The following is a 13,891-nucleotide window of genomic DNA, read 5'->3' on the forward strand; positions in this document are numbered from 1 at the left end:
CTTAAATACAATCCAACGGAAAAAGGTACAATAGCCATCCGTTATAATATAACTTAAAGTCTTCAAAAGAAAACAATCTAGTACTACTCACGAGCACCCTTGGTCTCGAACCCTGTAAAAGAAGACCACAACGTGGAATGAGCTACACAGTCCAGTGAGGTTCCAAGACACTCTAACAGTTCAAATGAATCAAGTAAGTTGGGCATATCGTATGCATGGTTCAAGGTTACACAATGGCATGTTATCATGAGGTGATAATCATTGTACGGGTAATTTGAGACATTTATCATGGTATGAGACATTTATTATGAGACAGTCATCATGGTTCAAGACATTGGCATGTATAGTTCACGAGTGACTGGAGCTTATTACAGGTGCGAGTAATTAAGCATGTTACAGGTATGGAGCATTAACATGAAACAGGTATCATGATATGAGTACATTGGACAGGTAACAGGTATAGAGCATATCACAGGCATAGCTCAGGATTTCATGTTGACATTTTAGCATGAAACAATTATCATGATACAAGGTAAACATATATTGTAGGATACGGTGTTCCGGTGAAACTCTGTCGGTCATCTGCACCTTATGACTTTCGGATCCCCTCGGTTTGATTGGCCATTACCTTATCCCTCCAGTGGTAATACTCGAGTATACCGAAACGGTGTCCCAAGGTTCCAACCTACCCGACCGAGCCCAGTCCTGGCTCGAGTAGGTTAGTAACCATGAGCAGGGCCCAGTTCAGCTTAGAGCTTACAACATGCACAAGTAATCAAGTAATTCGGCAAAAGGTAAAATTCATCATTTGAGTAGGTCGAGTGAGGTAAAGTACACACTCGCCTAACAATGATGGACAGCTTCATATAACATGTGATTCATGATCATCAAGTAATCAAATAGATACTTAGCACGTAGCACGTAAGCGATACAAGTTGATTTCATGGGAGCATGTAATTCACGGAAATCACATATTCATGTAAATTGGAAATCGAGTAAACAGATAATCAAGTAATCAGGTAGTCATGTGATTTGATAAACGGTTCACGGTTGACGGGTAACGGTTGAGTAGTGACGGTTAATTGACAGGCATTTGTCATATTAATAGGTCATCATTGGCCGTTATCCCATTTTTACCATGTGAGAGTCGAGGAGATTCACTCCAACGACGTATGCAACCATAGCATACCAAGTCATGTTATTTGAGCATTTTCAAGCATGAGTTATTCATCTCAAAAGAGAACGAGTGCGATAAAGTACACACTCGACTCCATTTTTCAAAATCGAGTAGGCTAAACAAGCAATCTAGCAAGTTAAGCATGTATCGAGTTCATATGGTCATTTGATATGGTTAATCATTTAATCAATTCATGTAGATATGCAATGTAAGTATACATTCCTTAAATAAGCATGAGTATGGTAAATACTTAACACTTAATAATCATGAAATAAGCATGTCCTAGACTTATTCAATTACGTATCCCTATATGGAACACTCACCTAGTCAAAACAAGTGAGTAGTTCTCAAACAAGCGTTTTAGGTGTCCGTTCCGAGATCCTCTTGAAGATTCCCTCGAGTGCCTGAGCAAACAATAATCGAGTACCACTCAATATCACTACGAATCTCTAATTATCGAGGAAGATTGTACGCTAGAGCAATCTAAGGAAATCTTATGAAAATGAATCTCAATTACTCGTAAATCGAGGTTCAAGAGGAGTTTCTTAAAGTACATGAGCAATCGAGTTTTCATTTTGAAAATCAAGTATAAAATGTTCGAGTAATATCGAAGGAATAAGGAATATTGGAAAACTCCCTCCCCTTGGAAATTCGAAAAATTTTCAAGTTTGATACGATATTTTGAAAAATTGTATCTCACATTATACATGTCAAAAATTAGAAAAATTGGTACCATTGGAAACTTCTTTGAAAGTACTAAAAGTTCTTAGAAGACACTTTTCCACGAATGTAAGTGAAAGGCACTCAAATTTTGGCTCAAGGTTGGTAACTTGAATTACCAAGACAGATTTAAGTTGGTTTTTGGCCAACTTTGGAAATTCGGAAAAATTCATTTGTTTTGAACTAACCTTTGAAATTTGTAAATCAATTAGTGTTGCAATCCAAGAGTATAAAAAAACAAGCGGAACGATAAACGGAGTTTTGAGCACCAAGATATGGTGATCCAAAGTTACCAAAATTTCCTTGTTAAACAAGGGTTTTCAAACTTAAATCATGAACTTTGGAAATTTGATTGAACATCAAAACGAGCTCGGAATAGCACCAAATTTGGTATGTACATACGACCATATAAGGGTTATTCCTCTACCAAATTTCATAGAAAACTATGCACGGGAAGTCGGTTAATGAAACCACAAGAAATTCTAAGGCTAAGTTGCCTTTGAACTTCTGTTTTGCCGTTTTTCAAACGTTTGGCCAGGGCACATTTCAAACATGGTCCATTCCAGTAAGAAATGTCTAAAATATGTCCAAGGTGCATTTGATAGGTGATTTATACCAAGAAGCTTCGGAAAACAAGTCCCAAATCATTGTTAGTCACAAATCTGTCCAAGTGGAAAATTCTATCACTGTAGCAGTTTCAAACTTTGGCCACAACTCACTCAATTAAACTTGGAATTGGGCGTGGTTGATGGTGTTGGAAAGCTCTCTCATAAAGCTGAATTTTCTCAGAAGAAACCATTTTCAAATTCTATCCACAAACAGCTCGTTTTTGAGCATCAAGAGTAATTTCTGTCCTGTCTCCTGGAGAGCAACGAAACAGGACAGTGATTTTCAATCGAATGGTGCGGCTCACTCAAGTGGAACCAGAATGTGAAATTAGTACCAATGGAAATTTGGGAATGTCTAGTTTCCAATGCCGCAAACGGCACTTGATTTTGACATCGGAGCAAAGAGTTATGGCCGATACAAAATGACTGCCTGGGCAATACGGGATTCATTTTCCAATTTTGCTAACTTTGGAAATCAGCTCATTTGACCAACCAAACCTCAATATTTTTCAATGAAATTTTATACACCAACTATACAACATATAAACATCATATACCAACCATTAAACCCTCAAAATTCTGCAGAAAAGGGTACGATCAAAGCAGGGGCAAAATCGGAACTTTTTACTCCATGCACTCCTTGAAGTTCATACTAATAATACACCGTTAATCTACCATTTTGAGCAATAAACCAACATTAAATTCATCATCAATCATCACATCAGCCATCAAGACAAGGGTGGGAGTTCATAGAGCCCACCTTCCAAATTTTCCAACAATAACAACCACCCATATGAATACAAGAGCTTAAAGGTGTTAATCAACCTCCATAAAACAAGATTTCGGTAGTTGATCGTTACCTACTTGTGTGGGGAACAAAGTCAGAATTTTTGGCCTTCCTTAGCACAAGAAAAAACCGTGAATAACAGCTCCTTTTCTTAGCTCAATGGGATCTCTAAATGTTTAGTTAAGTGTAGTTCGAATTTGGAGTCAATTGGAAGAGGTATGATGAAGATTTGATGAAGGAATTTGGTGAAGTAAACTTGGTCCTTTTCTATCTTGATGTTGCACGGCTGGAATGGAAGCAAAAGAGGCAGCAATTGAGGTAAGTATATGGAGGGTTTTAATCTAGTGTGATGCTCCCATGTGAAACTAAAATGTGTGGCTCTCATTGATTCAAAGGTCAACTCTTTTTCCCGCGTTTCGTGCTCGATTCCTCTCGAGTTTGTTTCACTAGTACACTAAATCTCTAATGCACTTATATTCATATAAATATTATTCACTCTCAATTGTCCTAAAATAAGGGTCTAAAGTTCCTAAATTTAAATCGCGCGTGTGAAAACGCGTATCTCCAATTTAAGCGCGATAACGCGAAACTTCCGAGAAATTCTTATAACGACAGTACTAATAACTATCACTTGAGTATTTAAACATTAAAATACCTAATTTAGGTCCATTGTACATGCCTCCAATATTCCAAACTTATTGTACTCTCAATCGGTCAAGATTTCCAAAGACGTGTTCACTATTTTCACTAAAAGAGCTTCCGGAAATTAATTTTTGAAACAAGTCACTTTAAAAATATAATGAAACTATATTTACATGTAATTAGGCCTCAAGAGCTTAGAAAATAATATTTGGAGTAAAAGGCCAAATAAATAATTAAATAAGTTAGAAATAGGAGATTAAATAAGTAAATTTTGCGAGTCCTCACATAAATAGCCTGATATTCTCTATCTAATGTTTTTCTATTTCTCATTTTCCCCTTTTTAATGACTTTTACATCTTCTCCATACCTCTCATATAATATATTTCATCTTTTTTATTAATTTGATTTAAAAATAAATATTGTCATTTTCATATCTAACACTTTTAAGCTAATTAAATCATAGGTTCTATTTTTTTTTTGGATGAAAAGATATAAGAGGAAAATTGTTAAATTTAACTTATTAAGCATTCAACTATGAAATATTTATTAAATAGTATAAATAGGTTTAATATTAAAATTTAGATATTTATATATTTCTTTTCAGTGTTAAAATTCAACAAATTAATTGTTTCAGTATTCAAATTTCAGAATTCATATTCAGTTTTATCAAACGAAACCTTAGTATTAAACAATTCAACAACTTAATAGATTCAAATTTCAGATTTTAGATTTCAAACTTCAATTTTCAGGTTTCAATTTTATCAAATGCATAGTAAATTGGTATAAAAAACTAACTTACCAAGAAGTTGCTCAAAACCGAGTAAAAATTTTCTCTGATTAAAGACATATTGACGTGGACTTCCAAACTGTCTCAAACTAACTCTAGTATGCTAGGATGTTTTTAAAAATTGGTACAAAATGAAGGGATCAAAAGGTATGTCAATTCCATGAGCATGGGGGAACCCAATAGGAAGGGTGCTCGCAAAAATCAGGAAGTTGATTTGAAAAAAAAAAAACAAAAAACAAAAAGCCTACCTTCTTTTGAGCAAACACAAAATCCTTAAGAAAAAAATTTTCAACAGTTAAAAGCTTTCCTAGTTAATTTAAGAACAAAACTGTCGAAATCAACTTAAATCATTTCAAAAACAACCTTTAACTTGAAAAAAATGATTATCAATGTATTTTGACATACTCCATTGGAATCACCCTCTTGACTGCTTTGCCGAATAAGTCTCGTATACATTCCTATGCTGACAGCAACGAATATAAGACTATCAAACCTGTTTAAACCTTGGTTACTTTCGAAGAAGACTAAAGAACAAAGGCCAAGCCCGGTATTGATGCATTTGACGTTCCAAAGCATATTTCTTCAACAATAATGCATCGCAATGAGCCGCGACCTTGGATGCCTCGGTGATTGAATCCATGATGTAAAAGGGGATGGGATTCTATGTGATAGTATTTTCCGTGGTTTAGTTATACACTTAAATTTGAAATGCAACTACATTACACCGTTGTACTGAATATATATAAAATATTTTATTCATATACAATACTTTTTTTTCACGAATATAAAACTCAATGTGAATATGCATCAAATAATGTAACAAGAACAATATTCGGACCGAACCACGCGAAATCGCAACTGCACGGGCACCTAGTCCATATCCGTGTAAAAATTCTATCACTGCTTGTTCCAAATGAAACAGTGCTCATCTCCTGGGGCGATTCAGGCTTCAAAGAGCACGAAAATATTACCGGTTCTCTAGCATCTATATTCAGTAGGTTTGGTGCTACATCGGCAGCCTCTAATTATTTCCCACCCATCCCTAGCATCACCTACCATGAGTTACTGCTGGCGCAGTAGTTTAGCACACCCTTCTGCATTAATACACGTATCCTTCTCAGACTCAGAAAATCACTTTGGAATGATCGTTCACTGCAGTCCCCTACCGTGTCCTTGGAACTTTCTCCAAGTTTACATTGCTAGCACATGAGATAGATAAACTAGGAAGGTTCGACGCTATTACCAGATTGTGGAACAAGTCCAAGTATCAACAGCTGCAGCTTCAACAGCATTCAGTAGCACCATGTTGGTATAACAACCTTTCCATGTTCTGTAATAGTCTCAACATCTGAGAATACAGCTTCCTTGTCATTCCGCTATCAAACCCAACAACAAGAACAATGATATAAAGGTTCTCGAAATTTGGACACATTGAAGAGAAACAATGGCGACCCTCAGCAATTACAGCTGAGCATTTGAGGCCCTGTACCAAGATTTTCGTGATCAAACTTGGAGACTGTTGCAGCACCTTTACAACCCACCTAAGCTTTGGTTGCTCGAACACTTATTCACTTTCTGGCATTTACCATAGAAGCTTCTACCTTGGCTGAGAACATGTAAACAACAAACATTGTCCCCAAAAAAAAAAAAAGGATGGCAAAGGAAAAGAGCATGATACGTCACACCAATTTTAAGTCCATAAAACTAAATGTGAGGATAAGGACAATTAAACCTGTTCATATGAGAGAACTACTGACAAAAAACATCAGGAGTCACGAAAATCCTCAAGATAGATGCCCTTTGCTGGCTGGGCAAGTCTCTTTTCCGAGACAAGGATACCAGTTCAGGGAAACAAAACTTTACAATGTAGTAAAATTTGCAATGATTATTAAGTAGTCTGAAATCCAAAATTAAGATTATATATTAAGATATTGAAGTAAAATTTTGGTTTTCAATAGTGGTCTAAAAGGGAATCTAACAAAGAACTATAATATCTCCAAGAATGAAGACTGCCTCAAATTAATTTTTCCTTATTTTCTAGCTCCTATTCTTCTTCTTTATTGAAGTCTTCGGTCTCATCATCATCGTCTTCTTCTTCTTTGCTGTCTTCATCATTGTCTTCATCGTCACCATCTTCTCCTTCTTTTCTTTCTTTCTTATCCTGCTTCTCTTTTGCATTACTATTTTCTGAATACAACAGAGAACCACATGGTGAAGAATTCGTTCAAAATGAATCTGATTAAGATGACCATAGAAGTGAGAAATTGAAAGGATAAAAATTATCTTCAAGGTAAGGGATATCATGCTAACAAATTATAATCAGTGAGATGCAAACCTTATGAACAACAATCCACAAGACAGGCATAACCGGTTAAACAATGCAGAAAGCCACAAGTACCACTTATAGGACTGTCAATGCAGATAAGAAACAAGGACTTCTCAGGAAAAACAAATTATTATTATTTATCAGTCCACCACCAACGGACTGGCAGATGATTTCATAGTAGTAGTATACTCCATTGCTCTTATTTTTTCAAACTCTTTTCAGTCCAAAGGCAGGGCATGATTTGACAAACTACTGTATGAATATAATTCCATTTTGTTAACACAGAACTCAGAGGAAAACAGCAAACTTTAAGCAATTAAGCAGCAGATGAAGAGTTTAAAGATATAAGATGTCAAGTAAATGTGGAACTATATTTTCTAAGAAGAAAAAAGATGTTGAAAAATACCATATTCACTGAATATGACTACACCAGAACATAATCCTTCCTCAATTTTCATGAGCTGAAGTGTCAAACGAGGCCCAATCTCTTGGAGCTTCACAGCACTTTTTGTAGACACCCGATTTGCTCTACCAAGATCTGCTGCCAGGCTAACAGTTGCAGCTTCATCATCTGCTTCACTTTCTGACCCATAACCAGCCCTTCGCGTATGAAAAGGGAAAGCAGAATAAGTACTAAGAACCAAAGCGCTTCTAAAGGCGACAACTTGTTGATCTTATCTTTCTTCCTCTTGTTTCATGCCATTAGCAAAGTCTGTTACTGTTTAAGTTTCGGGAGGCAAACCTTCTAGGTTACTTATAACATATTCAGTCACTTCTGTTGGTCTAAAATCAACTACATTAGCAACAGCCCATCACTTTTCACCCAATTGAACAGGAGCTTAATTTCCCCGAGTCTCAGATGAAGCTCACTCATAGATTATTAAATATGTTAAAATCTTTCACAAAATATCCTCAGTTTTAAACAATATGCAGAAGCGTAAACACGCACGCCTACAGTTGAGTGTACGTGTGTGTGTGTGAGAGAGAGAGAGAGAGAGAGAGAGAGAGAGAGGGAGAGAGAGAGGAAAGATACTTCGTCACAAAATCGCTCACATCTTGAAGAGTTCTTAAATCAGGCACTTGATGATTTTGTACAAATTTTCTAATTCTGCGCGAGATGCCAACAGGTTGTAATCTGATTGAGTAATGGCGGAAATCAATAAGCTTCGTGTCTTTATTGTAATTAAGCAACACAATTCTTTGGCAAGAGGAAAGTTTGACCTGCAGTAGGCAGAGCATGAGAAAAAGGGAAATAGCCCCAATGCCAGAACTTTTTTGATCATACATCTTTACTCACAGTGTTTATGTCAATAGCAGGAAAGATATTCTGGAACATGATAGTTGTAAGCTTTAGATGCTGCTCTCCAGTGCCAAAACCAGAAAGCACAATCTGCATCATTCATTCACAAGCTTAGCAAATAAAAAAGTGCCATGACCAACAAAATGTTGAACAAAAGCTACGTGCAGCAATCCCTGATATAATAATGATTCGTACAATGCACAAGACACAAAAGCGGACAAACCAGTGAGCAATGTCATTCTTATGACAGCAGTGTTAAGAGAAAATATACCAAGGGTGAATTCTTGAAAAGATCTTGAGGGCATCTTGGGCGCAGCTGAGATTGCGCAATATCAGATGCCAATGAGTATTCCTGTATCTTGAACGTGATAGTAGGGCCCTGGGGTGTTCTAGCAACCCTCATGTATGGTGCAGACTCCGTTTTTGATAGGATAAGGAAATGAGTGACACCCATAGGCCCGGCAACATTCAAAAAGTCTTTGAGATTATTTCGCTTCTTCTCCTGTAATAGCAAGAACAAATCAGAGAACTAACTAACTAACAAGATCACAATGTACACTAAACATGAAGCGGACAAAATTGCTCTCTGATAGAGATTCTCCAAATAACTTGCAAATAACTTTCTACGTTGTTAAAACATGTGAGATGCAAATGAAATAATTGAAAGACACTGTCAGAAGTGCAAAACAATGAAAAAACTAGCAGCAATAAATTGGTTTGAGCAAATTAAGCATCTAACTTACTTTGAGCTTGAGAGCAGTGAAAGGAAGCATCAACTTTCTCAAGTCCATTTGCAGCTGTCTGAGAGGACCAGGCAATTTTCCCCTTGAAAACACGAAGCTTTTGGGAATCTTTTCTCCAGTTACATGATCCACACTTGGCTGCTTCTTCGCAACCGGCTTCACAAACACCTTCCTCTTTTTCTGAATCCAATTTTCCGTAAAAAAAAATTTTACAAAAAAAAAAAAAAAGAAATTGAACCAAATTACAGTCAGTAAAGCTGGTTCGCATACACAATAAGCTAGGGTCCATGAAAAAATCAAATTACAGTAAATCAATAACGTTTTCCCTTACTTCTGAATCCATTTTTCCAGGACAAATTAAACTCCATTAGAATCAATAAGGTTTGTAAGCTACAATTGAAGCTACGTTTCGTGAAAAGAATCAGAGCCTAGAAAATCGAAAAACTTACATTCCGTAAACGAGCCATCCCCAATACGAGATTTTCTCAAATCAGCGGCAGGATTGAAGGAGCGACGAATCGGATTTATCTGAGCCTGGAGATGAAAGACAAATGGGGTTTATGGTTAGGGTTTTAGGGATTAGGGAATCATAATTCGCATGAGCGTTTTCTCCCTTGGTAATTAAATTTACGCATTTGCCCATCGTTATGCTGTACTTATTATTATAGTGGACTTGTTTGGAAGTTTATGAAAATTTTTTTTAGGTATTTTATAAATATATTTTAATTATTTTTTTATTTCATATATATTAAATTGCTATAACACATAAAATAGCAATCCAAACAGGAGATTCTTTCCTTTTAAGAAATAGCTCCTCACACATTGTATAATTTTTAAATCTCCCTTATGTGAAGTTGTCAGTGTATATAAATTTACTTTAAATAAGAAAAAAAAATTAATTCAATGTTGTAGAATATGGGTTTGCTTTCTACCAAAGTTGCCTGTATAAATTTACTTTAGATCAGAAGGCAATAATAATTTGACAATGTAGAATTAGGGTTCCTGAAGCTTTTCAAAAAAAAAAAAAAAAAAAAAAAAAAAAAAAAAAGGGTTCCTCAACACCATGCACCGGAACTTGCACTTTGAGGGGACAAATTTTTTTTTTTTTTGGAGGTTCGAGGGGACAAATTTAAGCATTGGAAGGAATAGGAATATGGAAATGACTTTACCCCATGAATAATTGAATATCTGAAATGTTTTGATAATTTTTATGATGCTACTATAAGCACTTAAATTTAAAAAAAAAAGAAGAAGAAGAATAAAAGTTAAACTTTGAACTTTAAATTTATTTACTCACAACAGTGAAACCAAATTACTTGATCCAGTTAAGCTGAGGCGAGTGACTTTCTGCCTATGGCTGGAAATCTGTTTGTTTCCCAAAAGCGTTGGAGTTGATTTTATTTTTTGAATGTTCAAAGTTGTTTCCAATAAAATTTATCTCAATTTGAACATATTGCTTATTTAGTTCTTTTTTTTTTCTCCTTTTTAGCAGCAATTAATGGAGAAATTAGGGATGCAATGAAACCAGTAAACAAACTAAAAGTGAATCCTTATTAATGACCCCTTGACCCCAAACGAGGAAGAAAGGAAGAAAATTAATTTAAAAAGTTGTACGTTGAGCATATCCTTATTCTTCAAGTTCATGAAATTTGAAATTTATATTGCTTATATTATGGCTTTCTATTGGGTTTTTTTTATTGGTCCCCGGGTGGTGATATGTTACATGCGGTAAATAATTTGTTTCATGTTACGTGAGGTTTACAATGAAACTAGTAAACAAACTACTTTAAGAGCCCTCGGCTAAAAGTTCATCCGTCACTATTGTTATTATCACTAGCATTAACTAGTTAATGGTAGTAGTTTTTTGTTCAAACTTTTATGTTTGGTAACTAAAATTTAGGAATAGGCTTTACAACTTTTTTATTCTTTTTCCTACCCTTTTTTTCTTCTTAATTTTCTTCCCTCTATCAATTTCTTCTAGTAGTTCATATTTTTTCTTACTGGTCATTCTATACTGCCCAAATGGAGGTGAAAATTGTGACCGACAGTCTTTCTCCATGCACCCATTACTAATTACTAGGTGGACGTACGTATGATTAATCAATCCGCAGGGGGTTTAAGTATCACATATATGGCAATCATAATTTGTTGTCGCCAGCTCAAAACGAGCCCTTTAGAGCAAGGATTATAATTTTCAATTCTATCCTTTCTTAAAAATTTTTATTGAAGTCCGCCAAGATCTAGCATTGAAGTCCGCCAAACACCTATATAAATAGGTAGACGCCATATGAAGAGGGCAATTGGGAGGAATCAAGAGTTCAACTTTGGCAATTCAATCTTACCGACTGTCTTGAAAATTTTCTCTCATGTTTAGTAAATAAGGAGAGAGAGAGAGTGTGTGTGTGTGTGTGTGTGTGGTGTGCTAAGCCTATATCTTGTACTAAACTTTCTTCATTAATAAAAGAAGCAAGTTTCTTCACAACTTTCCATATTTACATCTGAGTGCAAATCCAGCATTGAAGTGCGCCAAACACCTATATAAATAGGTAGACGCCATTTGAAGAGGGCAATTGGGAGGAATCAAGAGTTCAACTTTGGCAACTCAATCTTACCGACTGTCTTGAAAATTTTCTCTCATGTTTAGTAAATAAGGAGAGAGAGAGAGTGTGTGTGTGTGTGTGTGTGGTGTGCTAAGCCTATATCTTGTACTAAACTTTCTTCATTAATAAAAGAAGCAAGTTTCTTCACAACTTTCCATATTTACATCTGAGTGCAAATCCAGCATTGAAGTGCGCCAAACACCTATATAAATAGGTAGACGCCATTTGAAGAGGGCAATTGGGAGGAATCAAGAGTTCAACTTTGGCAACTCAATCTTACCGACTGTCTTGAAAATTTTCTCTCATGTTTAGTAAATAAGGAGAGAGAGAGTGTGTGTGTGTGTGTGTGTGGTGTGCTAAGCCTATATCTTGTACTAAACTTTCTTCATTAATAAAAGAAGCAAGTTTCTTTACAACTTTTCCATATTTACATCTGAGTGCAAATCCAGCATTGAAGTGCGCCAAACACCTATATAAATAGGTAGACGCCATTTGAAGAGGGCAATTGGGAGGAATCAAGAGTTCAACTTTGGCAACTCAATCTTACCGACTGTCTTGAAAATTTTCTCTCATGTTTAGTAAATAAGGAGAGAGAGAGAGAGTGTGTGTGTGTGTGTGTGTGGTGTGCTAAGCCTATATCTTGTACTAAACTTTCTTCATTAATAAAAGAAGCAAGTTTCTTCACAACTTTCCATATTTACATCTGAGTGCAAATCCAGCATTGAAGTTTGCCAAACACTTATATAAATAGGTGGGCGCCATATGAAGAAGGCAATTGAGAGGAATCAAGAGTTCAACTTTGTCAACTCAATCTTACCGATTGTCTTGAAAATTTTCTCTCATGTTTAGTAAATAAGGAGAGAGAGAGTGTGTGTGTGTGTGTGTGTGGTGTGCTAAGCCTATATCTTGTACTAAACTTTCTTCATTAATAAAAAAAGCAAGTTTCTTTACAACTTTCCATATTTACATCTGAGTGCAAATCCTGCATTGAAGTGCGCCAAACACCTATATAAATAGGTAGACGCCATTTGAAGAGGGCAATTGGGAGGAATCAAGAGTTCAACTTTGGCAACTCAATCTTACCGATTGTCTTGAAAATTTTCTCTCATGTTTAGTAAATAAGGAGAGAGAGAGAGAGAGAGAGAGAGAGAGAGAGAGTAGTGTGCTAAGTCTATATCTTGTACTAAACTTTCTTCATTAATAAAAGAAACAAGTTTCTTCACAACTTTTCATATTTACATTTGAGTACACTTAGAGGTAGGTAACGAAACTAAATTGTGCTGCAAGACTCTGAAATGGCCCTTAAAGGAAGTCACCCTAGTAGTTGGAGGCCGCAACACCCAAGTAAGAAATCCTCAGCGAGGTAGCCGGAGTTTTGTCGGTCAAAAATCAGATTTAAGGTATAGAAGCGTGTTGGACCCATTTCTTTTATGTGCTAAGCCTATATCTTGTACTAAACTTGCTTTATTAATAAAAGAAACAAGTTTCTTCACAACTTTCATATTTACATCTGAGTACACTTAGAGGTAGGAAACGAAACTAAATTTTGCTGCAAGACTCTGAAATGGTCCTTAAAGGAAGTCACCCTGATAGTTGGAGGCTGCAACACCCAAGTATCTTACTTGAGGATTTCTTACTATCAGGAGTTTTATCGGTTAAAAATCAGATTTAGTGTATGGAAGCGTGTTGGACCCATTTCTTTTGTTAATAAAAAATTGTTAGTCTTGATATGATTTGCACTCTATTCTCTTGAAAAATTTTATGGAAAATATTTCAAATCTACTTAGTACCTTATCAATAAATATAGTACATCCTGAATATACTTTACAAATAAAAATATCTTTTGCATCTAGAATCTTAAATATAGATGTTACGTTAGCTAACCCAAACTTAAATTTTGACTTAAATTTGGGTGTCGACGCCTAAATATCATTCAACTTATCATGTATATACATACTAACCATTACTATATTTGCTCTCTTGCATTTATACACATTCCCTAATTAATTTTATCTCTTAAAGAATCTAACACAAAAATGTAACACTTAAAAATACATCTTAACAGGCGTCCAACGGGTAACCGGAATGATATACTAACTGGTATCTTTATATTATATGATTTCAAAAAATGGAACATCATTGACTATCTCCAACATTTATTTTACTTTGTGGACACTTTGAACTATAATAAATTCGAATCT

At 35.5% G+C, this 13,891-nt stretch overlaps 1 protein-coding gene across 1 annotated transcript; it reads right to left on the reverse strand.

Annotated features, from left to right (window-relative positions):
* Positions 1–6,609: 6,609 nt before the first annotated feature.
* Positions 6,610–9,691, reverse strand: LOC113762361 (peter Pan-like protein). Its single transcript, XM_027305777.1, has 7 exons — positions 9,540–9,691; positions 9,091–9,270; positions 8,619–8,849; positions 8,345–8,437; positions 8,081–8,268; positions 7,454–7,647; positions 6,610–6,908 (listed from the first exon to the last, which is right to left on the reverse strand). The coding sequence occupies exons 1-7, from the start codon at positions 9,555–9,557 to the stop codon at positions 6,766–6,768; spliced, it is 1,047 nt and encodes a 348-aa protein (XP_027161578.1). The 5' UTR covers positions 9,558–9,691; the 3' UTR covers positions 6,610–6,765.
* Positions 9,692–13,891: the final 4,200 nt, after the last annotated feature.

The sequence above is a fragment of the Coffea eugenioides genome, chromosome 2, assembly GCF_003713205.1.
Source record: "Coffea eugenioides isolate CCC68of chromosome 2, Ceug_1.0, whole genome shotgun sequence".
NCBI classification, from domain to species: Eukaryota; Viridiplantae; Streptophyta; class Magnoliopsida; order Gentianales; family Rubiaceae; genus Coffea; species Coffea eugenioides.